General features: G+C 63.2%; 1 protein-coding gene across 1 annotated transcript in view; it reads right to left on the reverse strand.

The window, feature by feature from the left end:
* LOC130019016 (laminin subunit gamma-1-like) overlaps positions 1-21,953 on the reverse strand; it is a gene marked incomplete at its 5' end in the record, with an annotated part of 34,229 nt that extends 12,276 nt beyond the window's left edge. The window contains 18 exon segments of the mRNA XM_056109643.1: positions 865-1,021; positions 3,629-3,807; positions 4,192-4,334; positions 4,954-5,110; positions 6,154-6,399; positions 8,453-8,641; positions 8,753-8,974; positions 9,441-9,553; positions 9,653-9,842; positions 11,065-11,187; positions 11,624-11,760; positions 11,869-11,967; positions 12,328-12,445; positions 14,081-14,269; positions 15,286-15,452; positions 15,645-15,775; positions 21,648-21,875; positions 21,877-21,953. Coding sequence (XP_055965618.1) covers positions 865-1,021; positions 3,629-3,807; positions 4,192-4,334; positions 4,954-5,110; positions 6,154-6,399; positions 8,453-8,641; positions 8,753-8,974; positions 9,441-9,553; positions 9,653-9,842; positions 11,065-11,187; positions 11,624-11,760; positions 11,869-11,967; positions 12,328-12,445; positions 14,081-14,269; positions 15,286-15,452; positions 15,645-15,775; positions 21,648-21,875; positions 21,877-21,953 — 2,865 coding nt within the window.
* Between the last annotated feature and the right edge of the window lie 378 nt (positions 21,954-22,331).

Genomic DNA, 22,331 nt, shown 5'->3' on the forward strand with positions numbered 1-22,331 from the left:
AGCACTGCCGGGGGTAGCAACAACACCCCCCCCAAAAAAAACCCAAAAAGAGACACTGCAGCTCCCGTTTTAGATGCCACATGTGTGTGGGCGCATTACAACGAAAGGGTGGGCTTCTTGCCAATAGTATTAATGGCTCCTGGCTGGTCAGGTGGTCTTGTGACCCAACATACCTCCTCAGATACCCCCCCGCACCCCTGGCACTGTCCCTGGTGGTGCATCCGGGGTCCCCGGGGCCCCAGTGCCTCAGCACCACACCCCTGGTTTTACACAGTGGCAAGCAGAGAGAAAATCCTGGAGGTCCAAAACCCAGCGATGCTCAGGGCTGACTCCTGGCTCTGCACTCAGGACTCACTCCTGGCAGTGCTCAGGGGACCCTCTGGGATGCCGGGGATCGAACCCGGCTCGGCTGCGTGCAAGGCCAACACCCGCCCCGCTGTGCTCCGGCTCCCAAAGCGACTTTCACGTACTCGTCTGCTAAGACACCCCCATGCCCAACAAACACACAAAAGCTCTGATGTGAAAACAGTGATTTGAGCTGGACTGATAGTCCAACAGGGAGGGCGTTGGCCTCGCATGTGGACAACCCGGGAAGATGGTGCAAGGGGCGGGCCTATGTGTGCCTGGAAGGCAGGTCCTGGGTTCGAATCTTGGCCGCGCATGGCCGCCCATGTGAGCACGCCCATGAGTGGCCCTGAGGTGCCCTGCGCTCTGGGAGACCCCGAGATGAAGAAAGCCAATCGTGTCATTCCCGTCTGTGGAGCACTTGGAACTGAGTCTTCCCCGGTGCCTCAGAAATTCTCCTGGGCCTCAGGGTGGTGCAGAACAGGGGTCCCACCCAACATAGACATCACAGGGTCGTACCTTTGACGTCCTGCGCCTCCCGGAGCAAGTCCGTGACCTCCCGTTCGGCCTCCTTCAGTCTGTCCTCGAAGGCCTGGTCCGTCACTGCCTCGTCACCGGTGCCCAGGTCGGCGATGAGATCTTCCAGCTCCCGAAGCCTGGCCCGGTGCTCTGCCACCTGAATTCCACGGGGGATAAAGAGGGGGACATGATGGGGCCGGAGCCATAGCACAGAGGGGAGGGCGTTCGCCTTGTACACGGCCGACCTGGGTTCGATTCCCAGCATCCCATAGGGTCCTGAGTGCATGAGCCAGGAGGAACCCCTCTGCTTTGCCGAGTGTGACCCAAAAAAGCTGAAAAAAAAATCATATTTTGGGGCTGGAGCAATAGCACAGCAGATAGGGCGTTTGCCTTGCACGCAGCCGACCCGGGTTCAATTCCCAGCATCCCATAGGGTCCCCTAAGCACCACCAGGAGTAATTCCTGAGTGCATGAGCCAGGAGGAACCCTGTGCATTGCCAACTGTGACCCAAAAAGCTAAAAAAAAAAATCATATTTTTTGGGCTGGGCCAATAGCACAGCGATAGGGCACTTGCCTTACACACAGCTAACCCGGGTTCGATCCCCAGCATCCCATACGATCCCCCGAGCACCGCCAGGAGTAATTCCTGAGTGCAGAGCCAGGAGTTAACACCTGTGCATCGCTGGGTGGGACCGAAAAAGCAAAAAAAAAAAAAAAACAACAACAACAAAGAGGAGGACGTGAGGGTCCCCACGGGCTCAGCAGTACAGAGGCCTGGGGATGAGAAAGGTCCCACTGGCGTCCACCTGGCTTCTCCCTCTTCCTGGGGGACCCTGACCAAGCCGATTCCTAGATCCAACCCCACCTGCCGAGGACCCCCACTCCATCCCCGCCTGGGCCCCCTGGACTCCAATCCTCTCCAGCTTCCTGCTCTGGTTCCTGCTTGTTGTCTGGGATTTTTTTTTCTTTCTGGGGTTTGGGCCACGCACAGAGATGCCAGGCTCCAGGGACCCTCTGGGATGCCAGGGATCGAACCCTCGCCAGCCGCGTGCCAGGCCAGCGCTCTCTCCACCTGTCCCATTGTTGCGGCCTCAGCACCTGTTCCTTCGACAGAGCCAGTGTCCTGAGTGGGCATCTGCGCCTTCCTGCCGCTTCAGGAATGAAATGCAGGGTCCCTTCCTTCCGGGAGGCCAAGCCCGGGAGACTCGGGTGGAATCTGCTGACGTCACTTCCGGCCACCTGCCACACGGCCCGGCCACCGGCTGGCTCAGACTCGGCCCCCCAGCGTGGGCTCCTGCACTCCCAGCATCCTGGAGCCGCTGGACAGCCGCTGGGCCTTCTCGCTGACCTTCGTACTCTCTCACCCTGAAGCTCTCCCGGCCCTGACGCTCCCTCCCTCCCTCCCTCTCCCCCAGACCTCTCGCCCCTTTACTCTCTGGAACGTGTCTCGGACTCATGGATTCGAGTGTGACTCTGTCCCCCACCAGAAGCACGAGAGCAGGAACGTGGCGGGGGGGGGAGGGGGGATTCACGGGGCAGTGAGTGAATGGACACGTGAGTTAACGGGTGCTTAAACGAGTGATGGGTGTGTGTGAGTGGACAAGTGTATGCGGACGGCATGAATGGACATGCACGCGTGTGGAGGACTGCGCAGGGGTGAATGCAACTCGCGTGAACAGATGCACACGTGTGTGGGGGTGAACACAGGTGAGTGAGTGAATGCACCCGTGTGAAGGATGTACGCGGTGGGTGCACACGCCTGAGTGAATGTGTGTTGTGTGAATGGATACACGATGAACACATGTGAGCGCCCACCGCGTGAACGGATCCGTGTGAGGGTGAACACGTGTGAGTGGATGCATGTCGCACGGATGCATGCATGATGGAACACACGTTTTCATGTACATTACGTGAAAACATGGGTAACGGACACACATTAAGTGCATGATGCGTGAACAGGTGCAGGTATGTTGGGGTGAACACACATGCATGAACACATGAACGTGTATTGCGTGCGTGGGTGAACACATACAAGTGAATGCATGTTGCACAAACAGATACGTTTGTGTGAACACACGTGAGTTAACGTATGTTGCCTGAGTGGGACGCATGTTCGTGCAGATGAATACAGCTGTGAGTGCATGTATGTCGCCGAAATGGATGTGTCTGTGCGGGTGAACACGCATGTGTTTGACTGTATGGACATGTGTGTCTGCACAGCGAACATGTGTACGGGGGCATATATGGACGCGTGTCTGTGTGGGTGAACACATGTGTGGGTGCATGTATCGATGCATGTCTGTGTGGGCGAACATGCATGTGGGTTCATGTATGGACACGTATCAGTGTGGGTGAACACACGTGTGGGTCATGTATGGATGTGTGTCCGTGTGGGTCAACATGTGTGTGTGGGTGCATGTATGAACAAGTTTTCGTGTGGGTGAACATGCGTGTGGGTACATGTTTCGATGTGTGTCTGTGTGGGTGAACACACATGCAGGTGCATGTATGAACATGTTTTCGTGTGGGTGAACATACGTGTGGGTGCATGTATGGACACGTATCAGTGTGGGTCAACGTGTGTGGGTGCACGTATGAACATGTGTCCATGTGGATGAACACGCATGTGGGTGCATGTATGGACACGTGTCCGTGTGGATGAACACACGTGTGGGTGCATGTATGGACGCGTATCGGTGTGGGTGAACACGCGTGTGCCTGAACATAAGAACGCGTGTCCACGTGGGTGACCGCGGTGCCCACCTTGTCCTTGACCAGGCGGTAGCAGGCTGGGCACTCCTGGCAGCCGGGCCAGGAGCGGTTGTAGAAGTAATTCTCCTCGCACTGGTCACAGCGGGTGCCCACGAAGCCCTGGCGGCACTGGCAACGCCCATCGTCTCGGCACTGTAGGGACAGCGAGCCCTCGGGGTGGCAGTCACAGGCTGTGGGGGGATGGGGAGGTGAGGGCGCGTGACTTAGGGACGCGGGACTCGGGGACGTGGGACTCAGGCCACAGGAACGTGGGCTACAGGGATATGGGACTTGGGGACGTGGGACTCGGGGATGTGGGACTCAGGGATCAGGCCCGAGCCGATACCCAAGAGCCAGTGAAACCCTGAGCACAGGTGGCTCTGACTCCCGGCTCGGACCCAGGAGGGGACCGGGGTAACAGAGGGACCCGGGAGGGGCAGAGAGGGCGAAGCCCGGGGCAGGTGGTCTCGAGGGAGCCACCACGGGGCCTTGGGTGACGTGAGGGGCCAGCCTGGACCCCTCAGTCCTCAGGGCTGGAGCCGGGGTAACACGCTGCCGACCTCCCCGCCGCTTACGTTTGCAGCCTTCGGGCCCGAATCCGAAGTGGTTGGGCTCACAGCTCTCGCAGTGCTGGCCCGTGACGCCCGGCTGGCACTCGCACTGGCCCGTGCGGATGTCGCACTGCCCGTTGGTGGAGCCCAGAGCGTGGCAATTGCACCTGCAGACGAAGGCAGAGCGTCACGGGGGCGTGGAGGGGCAGCCTGGGACCCTCTCAGGTGAGAAGGCGACCTGGCGTCCCCCCCGGGCCGGGACCCTTTCTCCAGACCCCCAAGCATGGCACTTCCGGGACCCCCACTGCATCAGCCTCGATTCCAGCCCCTGAGACGCTTCCTCCGAGCACCGTGGACAGGACGTTATTCACTAATTTATATTTTTTGCAAGGTTGGAGCAATAGCACAGCAGTAGGGCGTCTGCCTTGCGCGCGGCCGGCCCGGCCGAGCCGGGTTCGATTCCTCCACCCACCCCTCTCGGAGAGCCCGGCAAGCTACCGAGAGTATCTCGCTGCTATGCCGAACACAGTGACAACAAGCCTCACGATGGAGACGTTACTGAGCCTGCTCGAGCAAATGGACGCACAAGGGGAGGACCGTGACAGTGACAGTGCAAGGTTGGTCAGCTGGGGGGGCGGGGCACAGGGCCGGCTGCCGCTCCCCGCTCCCACCCCGCCCCCTGGGGACTGTCCGAGGGGCCGGAGGACGGCTCAGGGGCTGGAACGGCCCACGTGGCATGTGGTGGCCCCGGGTTCGAGCCCCACCCCCGCCCACCCCGCGCCTGACCTGTCGCAGCCGCGCCCACTGTGCAGGTTGTAGAAGCCGGGCTCACAGGCCCCGCAGTCACGCCCGGTCACATGCGGCAGACACTCGCACTGCCCCGTCACCGCGTTGCAGCCGCCCTGCTGCTGCCCGGCCGTCCCGAAGGGGTTACAGCTGCAGGCTGAGACACGGGATGGGACGGGGCGGGACAGGAGGAGAGGTCAGCTGCACCCCGCCCCCGCCAGCCAGGGACCGGGGAGGAGGGGAGGGAGCAGGGAGAGGAGGAAAGGGAGGAAGGGAGGCAGGGAGGAGTCTGAAGGAGAGGAGGAGGAAGAGGAGGAGGAAGAGGGGGAGGAGGGGCGGGGAGGAAGGAGGGGCTGAGGGGGGGGAGTGGGGTGGGGGTCGGGAGGAGAAATGGGGAGGAGAGAGGAGAGTGGGAAGAGGAGGAACAGGAGGAGGAGGGTGGGGGAGGAGGGAGAGTGGAAAGAGAAGGAACAGGAGGAGGAGCAGGGGAGGAGGGAGGGGAGCGGGAGGAGGAGGGGCAAGAGGAGGAGGAAGGGCCGGGGAGGAGAGGGAGCAGGAGGAGGTGGAGCTGGAGGAGGGAGAGCAGGGGAGGAGGGAGAGGAGTGGGAGGAGGCGCAGGGGAGGAGGGAAAGGAGAGCAGGGGAGGGAAGGGAGGAGGGAGAGCAGGGGAGGAGGGAGAGGAGGAAGGAGAGCAGGGGAAGAGGGAGAGGAGGAGGAGCAGGGGAGGAGGAAAGGGAGGAGGGAAGGAGGGAGAGGAGGAGGAAGAGGGGAGGAGGGGTGGGGAGGAAGGAGGGGCTGAGGAGGAGGGGGAGTGGGGTGGGGGTCGGGAGGAGAAATGGGGAGGAGAGAGGAGAGTGGGAAGAGGAGGAACAGGAGGAGGGGTGGGGGAGGAGGGAGAGTGGAAAGAGAAGGAACAGGAGGAGGAGCAGGGGAGAAGGGAGGGGAGCGGGAGGAGGAGGGGCAAGAGGAGGAGGAAGGGCAGGGGAGGAGGGAGAGGAGCGGGAGGAGGCGCAGGGGAGGAGGGAAAGGAGAGCAGGGGAGGGAAGGGAGGAGGGAGAGCAGGGGAGGAGGGAGAGGAGGAGGGGGGAGCGGGGAGGAGGAGAGAAGGGGAGGAGGGGGAGCGGGGAGGAGGGAGAGGAGGGGGAGCAGGGGAGGAGGGCGGGGAGGAGGGGGAGCAGGGGCAGGAGGGCGGGCAGGCACCTTTGCACTTGTCGGCGGGGCTGGGCGCCAGGGGGTTGCCGTAGAAGCCGTGGCGGCAGCGGTCGCAGTAGAAGCCGGCCGTGTTGTAGATGCACTTGAGACACTCGCCGCTCAGCCGGTGGCAGTTGCCCACGGCGTTGGGGTCGATGTTGTCGCTGCAGCGGCAGGGCCGGCACAGCCGCACGGGCCCCGCCTGGCCCAGGGGGTCCCCGAAGTAGCCGTCGTCACACAGCTCGCAGCGCTTGCCTGCCGGGGGGGCAGACCCGGGTCAGCGGGGCGGGGGGACACTGCCAGGCGCTGCCCAGGGAGGCCACCCCACCCCCAGGGGACGGACAGCCGGGAGGGACTCGGCTCGCCGCACCCAGCCACGGGGACAGCGGGGACCCCAGACCCCTCTGCGGGACCCTCCACGGAACCCAGATCCCTCTGCGGGACCCCCCGGGGACAGTGGGGACCCCAGACCCCTCCAGGGACCCTCCACGGAACCCAGATCCCTCTGCGGGACCCCCCGGGGACAGTGGGGACCCCAGACCCCTCCAGGGACCCTCCAGGGACCTCAGATCCCTCTGCGGGACCCCCGGGGACAGTGGAGACCCCAGACCCCTCTTGGGACCCCCCAGGGACAGGCAGACAAGCAGTGGCAGGACTGAGACCAGAGTGGGGGCTGGAGTGCCCACACCCCGTTCCTGCCAGTACGGGTGTTCGGGGTGGCGGGGGTGAGGCGGGGGCAGACAGGGAGGAGGAGGAAGGAGAGAAAGGCCCAAGGGGGGCAGAACCTTCCAGACACACCCGCACCCAATTAACGTCCTCCCTGCCTAACTGCTACAGGGCCCCAGGGGAGATCAAAGGGCTGGGGCCCTGCCCGGCATGCGGGGGGCCCCCCCGGCTGGATCCTCAGCCCCAGCCCAGCACCCCGAGGACGCGACAGGCAAGTTCTGAGGGATCAGCGGCCCGGCTCGCCCCCGGCTGCGTGTGTGGGTGTTGGTGTCTGTGTCTTATTTTGCTTTCTTGGGCCACACCTGGCGATGCTCAGGGCTGACTCCTGGCGGGGCTCAGGGGACCCTGTGGGATGCCGGGCTGGGCTGTGTGCAAGACAAACACCACACACTGGATGTTGCTCTGGCCCATGTGTGTGTGTCTGTGTGTCTGTGCATGTGTGTTTCTGTGTGTGTATTTCTGTGTGCATGTGTGTGTTTCTGTTTCTCTGTGTTTCTGTGTGTCTGTGTTTCTGTGTCTATGTCTGCATGTGTGTTTCTGTATGTGTTTCTGTGTCGGTGTGTCGTGTGTCTGTGTGTGCATGTGTTTCTATGTGTGTCTGTGTGTGTGTTTCTGTACACATGTGTGTGCATTTCTGTTTCTGTGTGTGTTTCTGTGTGTTTCTGTGTGTCTATGTCTGCATGTGTTTTTCCGCATGTGTTTCTGTGTGCGTGTGTTCCTGTGTTTTTGTGTCTGTGTGTGCATGTGTGTTTCTGTAAGTGTTTGTGTGTGTGTTTCTGTGCGCATGTGTGTGCATTTCTGTTTCTGTGTGTCCTGTTTCTGTGTGTCTATGTCTGCATGTGTGTTTCTGTATGTGTTTTCGTGCGCATGTGTGTGTTTTCTGTTTGTGTGTGCATCTGTGTTTCTGTGTGTCTGTTTCTGTGTGTCTACGTCTGCATGTGTGTCTCTGTATGTGTTTCTGTGTGCGTGTGCTCCTGTGTTTGTATGTGTGTTTCTATATGTGTTTGTGTGTGTTTCTGTGCGCATGTGTGTGCATTTCTGTTTCTGTGTGTGTGTGTGTGTGTGTGTGTTTCTTCTCTGTGTGGTTCTGTCCTCTGCCGGCATCCTTCATTAGGGGTGTGATGGGGCGGGGAGTCAGCCCAGGGCCAGCAACTGGATTTGCACCGACCCACAGGTGTGCTTGTCCCCGTGACACTGTGACCCTGTCAGGGATGGGCCGGGGGTGGGGGAGAGTTTACTGCATCTCAGTGGGGGTGTCCAAGAGCCAGTATGTGTGTGTGAGGGGTGGGGGGGATTTCCTAGAGACTGAGGTCACAGCACCGTGGAGAAGGCGCTGGCCTTGCACATGGACAACCTGGGTTTGATCCCTGGCATCCCAAAGGGGTCTCCGGAGCCCTGCTAGGAGTCACCCGTGAGCACAGAGCCGGGAGTCCGCCCTGAGCACAGAGCCAGAAGTCACCCCTGAGCACCGCCGGGGGTGGGCCCAGACAGACAGAAACCAACACTCTGGCCCGTCTCGCCCCCTCCCCTGCCGTGACCTGCCCCCAAGGTGCGGGGTCTGGGTGGGGGGGGGGTCACTCACCGGTGGTGCCGGTGGGGCAGTTGGTGCAGACCACCTCCCCGGTCCTGGGCACCTGGGCACAGCTGGAGCCGCCGGGGCACGGGCAGGGCTGGCAGTCGGTGGGGGTGCCCGCCGTGGCGTCCCCGTAGTAGCCGTCGGCGCACTTCTCGCAGTGGGGGCCGGCCGTGTTATGGGCGCAGCTGCACACGCCTGTCGGGGGTGGGGGGTCAGTGCCAACCCCCGGCCCTACCTCCCCTCTACCCCAGGGGTCCCCCTCACCACCCCCGGGGTCCCCCTCACCACCCCCGGGGTCCCCCTCACCACTCTCGGGGTCACAGGACTCGCTGTGTCCGTTACAAGTGCAGAGCACGCAGGGGCTGTAAGGCCCGAGGCTGGGGGTCTCCCTCCGGAAGCCGGGGAGACACGTCTCGCAGAACTGCCCCCCGTAGCCCGCCGGGCAGGTGCACGCCTCCACCCAGGTGGCAGGGACGCCGGGCCCGGGGCGGGCGCTGGCCAGGGTGACGTCATCCAGGTAGCCTGCACCTGTGTGTGTGGGGGGAGGGTGGGTTAAAGATGGGGAAGGATCCTGCACTCCACTCCCGGGGGCCAGAAACTGCAGGATCACAGGCTCACGCGGGCACACGTGTGAGTCCACACTGGCACACACAAGTATACACAGAGCTGGGAGCTGACCCGCTCCTCAAACGTGGATGTAACAACTCCATAAGAGGCTGGAGCAGACACCCAGGCAATATTGCAACGGCCCTGCACACAGCCGACCCGGGTCCATCCCCGCACCCCCGAGGATGCAAGGAGAGCCCGAAATATTTTCTCCCTGCGTCTTAAGTAACTGTTTCAACAGAGCGAGCCCTGCGTGGGCCCCACCGCACAGGACACAGTACCGGGCCTCCCGCTGTCTGGCGCTCAGTCTCCGTGTGAGACACGGGCTCCCCCTCCCGGGACGCAGGGTGGGCTCCAAGCCCCCCGCCCCGACAGTGTCCACACTCACTCCTCTCGCTGTAGGTCCCACGGATCTTGATGGCCGTCAGGTTGTTCAGGAGTTTCTGGAACTCGAAAGGGCTCAGGGTGGGCCTCCAGGGGTAATCAGTGGCCTCGTGGAGCCTGTGGATGCAGGGAGGGCCAGGCCCGTCTCAGCCGGGACCCTCTCACCCAGGCCAAGGGCTTAGCTGGGGGCTGCAGGCTGGCTGGTGGGAGCCTCACCTGAAGACGTATTTCGCGGCGGTCTCGCTGGGGTAGGCATTGCCCTGCGCGATCAGGGGCACCGACACCCGCAGGCCGGCCCCCTCCAGCACCACGTCCTCGGCGGACAGGCGGGTGTCCCGCCGGTCCACGCGGAAGGAGAAGGAAAAGTTCTGACCGTAGCTCAGCACCTGCTGGCCCAGGAACTTGGCTGCAAGGCAGATGCAGGATCAGGGGGGAGGAGGGGAGAGTGACCACTCGGGCCAGGCAGGCAGGGCCACGCCCACCAGGACGCCACGCCCACCTGCCCCGCCCACGGCGAGTCCCCCTTCCCAGTGACCCCACCCACCCAAAAACCACACGCACAGGAAGCCCCACTAACCTGGAGCCCTACCTATAGGAGCCACACCCCATAGAGCCCCGCCCATAGAAGCCACGCCCTCCAGAGCCCCACCCACCAGTAGCCACGCCCTCCAGAGCCCCACCTATAGGAGTCAAGCCCTCACAGAACCCCGCCCAACAAAAGCCACACCCCACACAGCCCCAACCAATGGAAATCATTCCCCGACGGCGCCCCACCCACCTGAAGCCACACCCCCATATAGCCCCACCCACCAGCCGCCCACTGGAGCCCCACCTATAGGAGTCACGCCCTCATAGAACCCCGCCCAGCAGAAGCCACGCCCTCACATAGCCCCACCCAATGGGAGTCACGCCCCCACATAGCCCTACCCAATGGAAGCCACAATAAAATCCACGCCCCAACGTAGGCCCCGCCCACCAGGAGCCCTACCCATAGGAGTCACGCCCTCATAGAACTCTGCCCAACAGAAGCCACACCCCCACCACAGCCCCACCCAATGGAAGCCACAATGGAAACCACGCCCCCATGTAGGCCCCGCCCATCTGGAGCCCACCCATAAGTCATGCCCTTATAAAAACCCACCTAACAGAAGCCACGCCCCACATAGCCCCACCCAATGGGAGCCACGCCCCACATAGCCCGACCCAATGGAAGCCACGCCCCCACGTAGCCCCATCCAATGGAAGCCACGCCCCACGGTGCCCAGCCAATCGAAGCCACGCCCCCACACAGCCCGACCCAATGGAAACCTCCATGAAAACCACGCCCACGTAGCTTCACCCAGTGGAAGCCACGCCCCCACACAGCCCCGCCCACCTGGAGCCCACCTATAGAAGCCATACCCTCATAAAACCCCACCCAACAGAAGCCACGCCCTCACATAGCCCCACCCAATGGGAGCCACGCCCCCACGTAGCCCCATCCCATGGAAGCCACGCCCCACGGTGCCCATCCAACCGAAGCCACACCCCCACACAGCCCGACCCAATGGAAACCTCCACGAAAACCACGCCCACGTACCCCCAGCGGAAGCCACGCCCACGCAGCCCCACCCACAGGCCCCGCCCACCTGGAGCGATGAAGTATCTCGGGAAGTAGCTGTCAGAGATGACAGACACGTCTTGGCGCTCTGCGGACCAGTCCAGCGAGGCGTCGGAGCCGTCCCTCTGCTCGGCGTGCCAGCCATCGTCGTCTGCGGGTGCACGGGGGCGGGGGCGCGCCGGGAGAAGGCAAACACCCCTCGTTAGGGCCCTGCCACCTCGCAAACGTCCACAGAGACGACGCCAGGTGGGCCAAGGGGGGCCTTCCCCGGGGACGGAGGGGGGCACCCACTGCACTGGTTTATGGGCGCTGCCCATTTCAAAACACCACGTTTTCCTGCAAAAGTGGGGTCAGGAGGCAGGACGGGACTGGGGGGATGACCGCATGCCGCCTCCCGGGGCTGACCCCCAACTGGTGCCCCTGAAAAAGGTCCATTAACGAGTTTCTGGAGTTGTCGCGATCAAAACACCTCGAGGGGTCGGGCTCAGGGGTCCGAAGCGTGTGCTCCTCAGGCTGGAGCCATGAGTGGCACCCCGGCACTGCCACCAAAATGCCACCACCATCACAACTGGAAGGGGCTCGATTACCGATCTGGAAGGTGGAGGTGACGGCGTACACGCTGTAGCCCACGGCATTGGTGCAGACCGACGAGTGTCCGAAGCAGAAGCAGGGGGCGCAGCCCTTGGGATTCGAGGGCTCCAGGTTGAAAAATCCGGGTTTGCACCTGAAAAGGGGGCGTAGCTGCCCTCAGGGCTGCTCCTGCCGGCAGCCGCGGGGGTCCCCCCCACCCCACTGCAACCCCCCCCCCGGGGCCGGAGCAAGGAGCAGCCACCTCTCGCAGTTGAAGCCCTCCACGTTCTCCTTGCAGACGCAGCGCCCCGTCTCCACGTTGCACTCGTCCACGCTGCCCGAAGGGTTACAGACACAGGGCCTGCGGGAGGGGAGGCGGCCGGACGGCCGAGCACTGAGCGCCGAGCACAGAGCAGAGAGGGGAAAGCCCCGCCTTCCTGCCAACTTTGCGCCTCGCGGGTTGGAGGTCGTGTTTATTTCCCCAATCAAACTAGATCGTCAACTAAAAGCGCATTGGAAACAGTCTGGGACGGGCAGCAGGGCCCCGCCCACCGAGAAAGCCACGCCCACCGCGAGGACGCTCAGGCCAAGGTGTCCAGCCAGGACACGCGTCCGCTGGGGACGTGGACCCTTCCTGGCATTTGCGGGGAAAGGGCTGGTGCGGTTGTGGGCCCCCCACAACTGGGGTCCCCGCAACCCCCGGCCAGCCCTGCGGCCTTACCTGCAGCCCGCCTCCGTGAGGGAGTGGAACCCAGGCTGGCAGCGGTCACACTTGTCCCCCATCACTCCCGGCTTACAGCTGCACCTGCCGTAGCTGTCACACTGGGTGCTCAGAGAACCTGGAATGCAGAGCCCCCGGGTGCGTGAGGGGAGAGGACAGGGACAGCGAGCCGCGCCCGGGAACTGGGCACCTAGCCTGGCTTGGCTCTGCAGGCAGGGCGTTCGGACCCGGGGCACACACACACACGCACAGACACACGCACACAGACATGCAGATACATACACAGACACACATACTGAGACACAGGCACACACACACACAGAAAAGCACACATACAGACGTGCAAAGATGCAAATATACCTTACATGCGCGCAGACATACATACACAGACACACATACAGACACAGACACAGATGCAGATATAGACACACATGTGCATACACACACGCACACAGACACGCACACCCACAGACATGCAGACAGAAGCAGATATACATACACACACGCAGACATGCATACAGACACACGCATGCAGACAGACACACATGCAGATAACACAGTCACACGTGTGCATACACACGCACACATGCACATAGACACGCACACAGACATGGCGACACAGATGCAGATATACATACACACACACCTGCAGACACGCACACAGACACACGCTTTCCTAGCCGGACACACATGCTGACACACGTGCAGACACAGATACACAAAACAGGCGCACACACACAGACACGTGCACACCCAGGGTCTCCGACGGGCTGCCCCACCCGAGTTCACCCCCCCACCGGCTCGCTGCTCCGGGGGACAGTCTGCATTGGTCAACACATGGGTGGGGACGCTGGAGAGGGCCCAGGGCAGGGGCCATGTGACACCCAAACACCAGGCGGCAGAGGCCAGCGCCCGCAGTGGGGCTGGTGAAGGGGCGGGGCCCAGCGGGGGGGGGGCAGAATCTGGTGAGGGGCGGGGCCTGGAGAGGGGCGGGGCCAGCGAGGGGCAGGACCTGGTGAGGGGGCGGGGCCTAGCGAGGAGGCGGGGCCCAGCGAGGGAGCAGAACCTGGTGAGGGGCGGGGCCTGGAGAGGGGCGGGACCCGGTGAGGGGGCGGGGCCCGGTGAGGGGGCAGGACCTGGTGAGGGGCAAGGCCCAGTGAGGGCGCAGAATCTGGTGAGGGGCGGGGCCTGGAGAGGGGCGGGGCCAGCGAGGGCGCAGAATCTGGTGAGGGGCGGGGCCTGGAGAGGGGCGGGGCCAGCGAGGGGCAGGACCTGGTGAGGGGGCGGGGCCTAGCGAGGAGGCGGGGCCAGCGAGGGAGCAGAACCTGGTGAGGGGCGGGGCCTGGAGAGGGGCGGGGCCCGTTGAGGGGGCAGGACCTGGTGAGGGGCAAGGCCCAGTGAGGGCGCAGGACCTGGTGAGGGGCGGGGCCTGAAGAGGGGGCGGGGGCACGAGGGGGCAGGACCTGGTGAGGGGGCGGGGCCTGGTGAGGGGCGGGACGCGGTGAGGGGGCAGGGCCCTGGTGAGAGGCGGGACCTGGAGATGGACAGGATCCCGTGAGGGGCAGGGCCTGGGGAGGGGCGGGACCCAATCAGGGGCGGTGCCTGGGGTGGGCGGTGCCTGGCAAGGGGCGGGGCCCAGTGAGGGAGGGAGCCCGGCGAGGGGCGGGGCCTGGAGAGGGGCGGGACCCAGTGAGGGGCAGGGCCTGGATAGGGCGGGGCCCGGCGAGGGGGCGGGGCCCAGGCCGTCACTTACCCACGGGGCTGCAGTGGCACGGGGTGCAGGCGTCGCGGGCTCCCAGGCGGTAGAAGTTCTCCCGGCACCTCTCGCACTTGGGCCCGTCCGTGTTGTCCCTGCAGTTGGTGCAGTGGCCGCCGTGGCCCGTGGAGCGGTAGAGCTCGGGGTCGAAGTAGCACTCCTGGGAGCGGCCGCTGCAGTCGCAGGCTGTGGGCCGAAGGCAACGGGCGCTGCGCTGGGGCCACTTCCCGGGGTGAGTGACGTTTTCATTTCATTTTACTTGGGGGTTCGGGGGGTCACACCCGGCCCAGTTCAGGGGGTTCCTCCTGGCTCTGCACTCAGGGATCACTCCTGGCGGGGCTCGGGGCACCTCATGGGGATGCCGGGGATCGAACCCAGGTCGGCCGCGTGCCGGGCCAACGCCCTCCCTGCTGTGCTATTGCTCTGGCCCAAACCTTTCCTCTTTATTATTATTATCATTATTATTATTTGGCTTTTGGGGTCCCACCCAGCAATGCTCAGGGCTGACTCTGCACTCAGGAATCACTCCTGGCGGTGCTGGGAGGGACCCTATGGGATGCCGGGGATCGAACCCGGGTCGGCCGCGTGCAGACCAACGCCCTCCCCGCTATGCTATTGCTCAAGCCCATCAAGGGGATTTAAACCCCTCAGAGGGAGACACGGGCTTTGCAGGCGGGGGTCCTGGGCTCCAACCCCAGTAACGCAGGGTCCTCTGAGGCCCGTGAGTGGGGCACCAAGAAATACTAATAAAAGACTCGGAAAAACCCCAAACCTTCACTTCTCACGGAGCACATGGAGACTCGGCATGGAAAACCCCCGCAACTCCCTCCAATACATGCACACCACAGGCCATGCGCCTTGGACCCAGGCCATGGGCCACGTGTCCCCAGACACATACAAACGGCAGACACCCACGTGCCAAGCTGCAGGCCATGTACCAGGCGGCTCAGATGCACACATGCCGTGGACCACGTGGCCCAGACACATGCACGCCGCTGGCCACGTATCCCGACGGCTCAGATGCACACATGCTGTGGGCCACGCATCTCAGATACATGCATGCATCTCAGATACACCGGCTACGTGCCACACAGCCCAGATGCACACACGCCGTGGGCCCACGTGCCCAGAGCTGCCTCCAATACACACACCCGTCGGGGGTGCAACCCACCCCGATCCCGCCAGGCTGGGCGGCCACTCACGCTGACACTCGTTGGCGCTCTCGGCCGTGGCCCGGTGCCACGGGCGGTCGTTGAAGAAGGGCAGACACTTCTCGCAGTCCACGCCCTGGGTGTTGTGCTTGCAGTCACACACCAGCTGGCCCCGCCGGTCCCGCACACACTGGCTGGCGTGGCCGTTGCACTTGCACCTGTGGGCCAGAGGGGGCGCCCGAGGGGCGGGCTGGAGGCGGGATGCCACTCCCACCTGCAGGGTCACAGCCCCCCCTGTCCCCAACTCTCCCCCCCAAGGCCAGGGGACATTAAGCTCCTGCCCCTGTGACTCTCTTTGGCCAGACCACAGCCCTTGGCTTCCCTGAGGGGACCCCTTGGGGTTCCCTTACCTGCCGCCCACTGCAAAATCAGAGATGGCGTAGTAGTAAGATTTGAGGACCTTGGGGTCACTGAACACCTCGTCCCCGAAAGTGTTCAGGCGGTTGAGAGTGACCCGGATGTCGGTGGCCGTCACCCACTCCTGCGGGGAAAAAAGAGGGACAGGATGTGAGAAGGTCAGTGTGGCCCCCGGCCTCCCAGCAATGCCCCCCACCCATCCTTTCCCCTCCTAGGACCTTGGGGGGCTGCTGAAGGACCCCCGAGAGTCCCCCCCAAATGAGGAAAATGCCCAAGACTCCAATCCCGACACAAGCCAACTGCAAGGCACAGCCGGGTCCGTGGAGGCAGAGAGACTGGCGCTGAGCACTGTGTCGGGGTGGACACGCTGGTCAGGGGCCTCCCGGACCTCCTTCACCCCCAGATCCAGAACAGTGGGTGATGGGGGGTAAGGGGGAGAAAACTTTTTTTTTTCGGCTTTTTGGGTCCCACCCAGCAATGCTCAGGAGTTACTCCTGGCTCTGCACTCGGGAATTACTCCTGGCAGTGCTCGGGGGACCCTATGGGATGCTGGGAATCGAACCCGGGTTGGCCGCGTGCAAGGCAAACGCCCTCCCCGCTGTGCTATTGCTCCAGCCCCGGGGGAGGAAATTTTCTTTGAGGGGGACAAGAGGACAGGAACACAGCCAGCCTCGTTCGGGGGGCTTCGTCCTTACAGGCTGGTTCTCAGCCCAGGGGCCCCTGGGGATGGAGCAGAATGAATGAATGAAAGAATGAATGAATGAATGGAACTGGCTGAAAGCTGGCGAGGGCGGGCTGCCTGTAGAGGCCATGAGACAACAGTGAGCTTGACTCCAAGTAAGAGGGGCTCCCTCACTGCCCACAGACTCCCGGGAATTCCCTAAGTCCCTAGGACCCCAAGAGAGAAAATTCACAAATTAGGTCGGGCCGGAGCCATAGCACAGTGGGGAGGGCGTTGGCCTTGCACACGGCCGACCCGGGTTCGATCCCCGACATCCCCTAGGGTCCCCCAAGCACCCCCAGGAGTGATTCCTGAGTGCAGAGCCAGGAGTCAGCCCTGAGCATCACCGGGTGAGACCCAAAAAGAAAATAATAATAATAATCAAAATTCAAAAGTTCCAGGGCTGGAGCGATAGCACAGCAGGGAGGGTGTTGGCCTGGCACGCAGCCGACCCGGGTTTGACCCCCCGCATCCCCTAGGGCCCCCCAAGCACCGCCAGGAGGGAGTCCTGAGTGCAGAGCCGGGAGTCAGCCCAGAGCATCGCCGGGTGGGACCCAAAAGCCAAGGAGGAAAAAAAAAAAAGATCCACAAATCATTTTATTTCTTTGGCAGTGTGCACATCTGGCGGTGCTCAGGACTTCCTCCCGACTCTGTGCTTGGGGACCACTCCCGGGTGGGGATGGAACCCGGGTCGGCTGCGCACAAGCCCCTCTCCACTCCTCTCTCTTCCCTCCACCCCCAGGGCTGGTTCTTTGACTTGGCACGTGCCTGCCACCCCCATCCTGGCATGGCCCACACGGCAACATGCTCTGGTACCGCCCGGGAAGCCAAGCCAGTAAGTGGGTGTGGAGCGGTGCCCCGATTCAGGGCCAACACAGTTCTCTGGACCCCAGCCCTGGCCGCGGGGGGACCCTGTGCCTGGGTTCTCCGGGCTAACAGTCCTGGTGGACTCCAGTATCCACCAGGACAAGACGGGAGTTTTTTGGTTTTTTTGCTTTTAGGGTCACACCTGGCGATGCACAGGGGTTCCTCCTGGCTCTGCACTAGATCTGGCAGATGGAGAGAAGCAAAGACCCCCAGGATGTTCTGTTGATGGCCCCGGAGCGGGTGACCGGGTGGACAGTTTGGGGGGTGTGGCCCCCAGCTGCCCAGCAATGCTCCCCAGGAGTGATCCCTGAGTGCAGAGCCAGGAGTCAGCCCTGAGTGCAGAGCCAGGAGTCAGCCCTGAGCATTGCCAGGTGGGACCCAAAAAGAAAATAATAAAAATAATAATAATAATAATAATAATAATCACTGTCACTGCCCTCCCGTTGTTCATCGATTTGCTCGAGCGGGCCCAGGAACGTCTCCATTGGAGACTTTGTTGTTACTGTGTCTGGCATATCGAATACGTCACGGGGAGCTTGCCAGGCTCTTCCGTGCGGGCGAGATACTCTCGGTAGCTTGCCGGGCTCTCCGAGAGGGGCGGAGGAATCGAACTCGGGTCGGCCATCTTGGCTGCATGCGAATAATAATTAACAATAATAATAATAATAAAAATTCAAAAGTTTGAATTGGCGGTGCTCAGGGAACCCTATGGGATGCTGGGAATTGAACCCGGGTCAGCTGCGTGCCAGGCCAACGCCCTACCCACCGTGCTATCATTCCAGCCCCAAGATGGGAGTTTTGGGGATGTCCACAGGGCACTTGAGATGGTTGCCCCATGCCGGGACCAAGCCCGGTGTGGGGACCCCGGTTTCCCAGCTGAGCCTGGGGTGGGCGAGCCCAGGCCAACTCGGGGGTGCCCTCCTTGGGAATCTGTGCTGGTGACTGAGTCTGGGGGTGGGGGGTGGTGGAAGACCCCCCAGAGCCTGCACCAGCAGATGTCTGCGGCTGGGGCGCGCGTGGGGGGGGACCCCGGAAGGCACCTGGCACCGAGCGCACCCCCAGAGCTCATTAACGCTTGTCTGCGGGTATAAATAATTAGAGCGGCTCGGGACCCCAGCCAGGACTCACCCCCGCGCACAGCCTCACCCTCAGGAACCCTGCAGACCCCGGCGGTGGGGGCGGGGCCCTTCCCTGTGCCCCCCCACCCTCCAAACCCCCCAAACTGTCCACCAGGTCGTCTGCTCTGGGGCCATCAACAGAACATCCAGGGGCGTCTTCGCTTCTCTCCATCTGCCAGATCAAGCTCTGTGATTTGGGGCCTGTTGGGGCTTTTATTTATTTTTTTCTATTTATTTATTTATTTTTTAGTAAAGTAAAGGTAAAGGCCCTCCCGTTGATCATCAATTTGCTCGAGCAGGCCCAGTAGCGTCTCCATTGGAGACTTTGTTGTTACTGTGTCTGGCATATCGAATACTCTCGGTAGCTTGCCGGGCTCTCCGAGAGGGGCAGAGGAATCGAACTCGGGCCGGCCATGTTGGCTGCGTGCAAGGCAAACGCCCTACCGCTCTGCTATCGCTCCAGACCTGGAGCGATAAAAAAAATTTTTTTTAATTAAAAAAAATTATTTTTTACTTATTTATTTATTTATATTTTGCTTTTTGCTTTTTGGGTCCCACCCGGCGATGCTCAGGGCTGACTCCTGGCTCTGCGCTCAGGGAATCACTCCTGGCGATGCTCAGGGGACCCTAGGGGATGCCGGGGATCGAACCCGGGTCAGCCATGTGCCAGACCAACACCCTACCTGCTGGACTATTGCTCCAGCCTCTCTCTCTCTTTCTTTCTTTCTTTCTTTCTTTCTTTCTTTCTTTCTTTCTTTCGCTTTCTCTCTCTCCTCTCTCTCTCTCTCTCTGTCTGTCACACCCGGAGATGCACAGGGCTGACTCCCGGCTCTGCACTCAGGAATCACTCCTGGCAGTGCTCGGGGGACCTTATGGGATGCCGGGGATCGAACCCGGGTCGGCTGCATGCCAGGCCAACGCCCTATCCGCTGTGCTATCGCCCCAGCCCCCCCTATTTATTTTCTTTTATTTCTATTTTATGTCCTGTCCGTGATGGGGGTGGGGGGTGAGGAACGCCTCCGCCCGCCCCAGTCGCTGGAAGCAGAGCCAGGGCTCGCACCTCCAGGGACACCCAATTAGTGTCTCTGTAAAGCCAACAACGGGCCAGGGGGCCCCAGAGACCCCCCAGGTTGCACCCAGCCAAGTCCCTCCCACCCCACACAGGCTGATCTGGGGGGTCTGCGGGGGGGTGGGGGGAAACAGCGCTGCCAGGAAACTGTGGCCACAGCATGGCCCACTGTTCACTGCCTCTCTGGTGAATCTGCTGTGTTTGGGGGGGGGGGGGACACCAGGGACGGTCCCCCCTGAGGGAGGGTCTCACACATGCACAGCACGTGCACACAGTCTCAGTGGCCGCAGTCCAGAAATGGGCGGACACCTGCGAGGGGACATGGCCACCAGCCCTGCCTCGCACCCCCAGCCGAGTGACATCTTCCTGTTGTTTCTGTCACATCCGGCCACTGCTGCAAGAAACACTTCTTGGGGGTGGCAGTGTTTTGTTTTTTTGGGGGGAACGCCACACCCATAGCATTACTCGGGGACTACTCCTGGCCCCGTGCTCAGGGGCCCACTCAGGGAGCTCAGCCGAGGAGCAAACCTCCCCTGCTGTCCTGTCGCTCCAGCCCCAAGAGACACTTTTAGGAAGACCCTCGCTGGCATAAGCACGGGGAAGTGGGACCTCAGGGCGATCGGCAGCACCTCAGTCAACCAGCGCCACCTCAGAGCAGGCCAGTGTCACCTCAGACCTCTCCAGCGCCACCTCAGAGTGGGCCAGTGTCACCTCAGACCTCTCCAGCGCCACCTCAGAGCGGGCCAGTGTCACCTCAGACCTCTCCAGCGCCACCTCAGAGCGGGCCAGTGTCACCTCAGACCTCTCCAGCGCCACCTCAGAGCGGGCCAGTGTCACCTCAGACCTCTCCAGCGCCACCTCAGAGCGGGGCCAGTGTCACCTCAGACCTCTCCAGCGCCACCTCAGAGCGGGCCTAGTGTCACCTCAGACCTCTCCAGCGCCACCTCAGAGCGGGCCAGTGTCACCTCAGACCTCTCCAGCGCCACCTCAGAGCGGGCCAGTGTCACCTCAGACCTCTCCAGCGCCACCTCAGAGCGGGCCAGTGTCACCTCAGACCACTCCAGCGCCACCTCAGAGCGGGCCAGTGTCACCTCAGACCTCTCCAGCGCCACCTCAGAGCGGGCCAGTGTCACCTCAGACCACGCCAGCGCCACCTCAGAGCGGGCCAGTGCCACCTCAGACCTCCAGTGCCACCTCAGAGCGGGCCAGCACTGCCTCAGACCTCGCCAGCACACCTCAGAGTAGGTCAGTGCCACTGAAGAGCTGACCTAGTGCCACCTCAGACCTCTCCAGTGCCACCTCAGAGCTGACTGGCGCCACCTCAGAGGGGGCCAGTGCCACCTCAGGCGAGAGTACCACCTCAGGGCTGGCCAGCGACACCTCAGAGCGGACCAGTCCCAGGAGAGGGTAAGGAGCGGGGGCGGGGCGGGTAAAGAGGGGCGGGGCAGGGGCGGGGCTCGGTGGATAAGGAGGGGGCGGGGCGGGTGAGGGGCGGGGCTTGGTGGTTTAAAAGGGGTGGGGCGGGGCAGGTAAGGAGGGGCGGGGCTTGGTGGGTAAGGAGGGGCGGGGCTGGTGAGGGGCGGGGCTTGGTGGCTTAAAAGGGGTGGGGCGGGGCAGGTAAGGAGGGGCGGGGCTTGGTGGCTTAAAAGGGGTGGGGCGGGGGCAGGCAAGGAGGGGCGGGGCTTGGTGGGCAGTGAGGGGCGGGGCTTGGTGGCTTAAAAGGGGGTGGGGCGGGGCAGGTAAGGAGGGGCGGGGCTTGGTGGGTAAGGAGGGGCGGGGCTGGTGAGGGGCGGGGCTTGGTGGCTTAAAAGGGGTGGGGCGGGGCAGGTAAGGAGGGGCGGGGCTTGGTGGCTTAAAAGGGGTGGGGCGGGGCAGGTAAGGAGGGGCGGGGCTTGGAGGGCAGTGAGGGGCGGGGCTTGGTGGCTTAAAAGGGGGTGGGGCGGGGCAGGTAAGGAGGGGCGGGGCTTGGTGGGTAAGGAGGGGGCGGGGCTGGTGAGGGGCGGGGCTTGGTGGCTTAAAAGGGGTGGGGCGGGGCAGGTAAGGAGGGGCGGGGCTGGTGAGGGGCGGGGCTTGGTGGCTTAAAAGGGGTGGGGCGGGGCAGGTAAGGAGGGGCGGGGCTTGGTGGGCAAGGAGGGGCGGGGCGGGTGAGGGGCGGGGCTTGGTGGCTTAAAAGGGGTGGGGCGGGGCAGGTAAGGAGGGGCGGGGCGGGGGAGGAGCGCACCTGCAGCACGGGGCTGTGGTCGAAGTTGTAGGCGCTGGGCCGGCCCTCGAGCGTGGAGAAGGCCACGTTGCCGCCCGTGAGCGGGGAGATGTCGCTGAACTCGTCGGTGCAGAGCGCCTGCTGCTCGTCGGCGCCCGTGCGCAGGAAGGCGCGGGTGGCGCGGCCGTAGGTGGCCTCGCACGAGCCGCTGTAGTACTGGTAGGGCAGCCAGGGCCCGTCCTCGCGCGTTGCGCTTGTAGATGGCGAAGCTCTCGGGCCGGCTCGTGTGGAACTTGAGGCGCACGTAGGTGATGTCGAACGCCTTGCCTGGGGGGCACAGGGGGGGACACGGGCGGGTCAGCGGCGGCGGGCCCTGCCCTCTCCGGGCCCCGCCCACGCGAAGGCCCCGCCCCACGCGAGGGCCCCGCCCACTCGCCCGGAGGCCCCGCCCACCCGGCCCCACCCACTCAGAAGGCCTTGCGGGGGTGGGGGGAACGCGACGGGCGGGGGCGGGTCAGTGGCCGGCCCCGCCCACTCCGGAGGCCCGCCCCCTCCCGACCCGCCCACTGAGAAGCCCCACCCACCAGGAGGCCCCGCCCCACTGGCCCTGCCCACCCCCAGGTGACCCCCGCCTACAATCAGAGGCTCCGCCTACCCACCCAGGACCATTCGCAGAGAATCCACTCACCAGAGGCCCTGCCCGCC

The sequence above is a fragment of the Sorex fumeus genome, unplaced genomic scaffold, assembly GCF_029834395.1.
Source record: "Sorex fumeus unplaced genomic scaffold, SorFum_2.1 ptg000367l, whole genome shotgun sequence".
Taxonomy (NCBI): Eukaryota; Metazoa; Chordata; class Mammalia; order Eulipotyphla; family Soricidae; genus Sorex; species Sorex fumeus.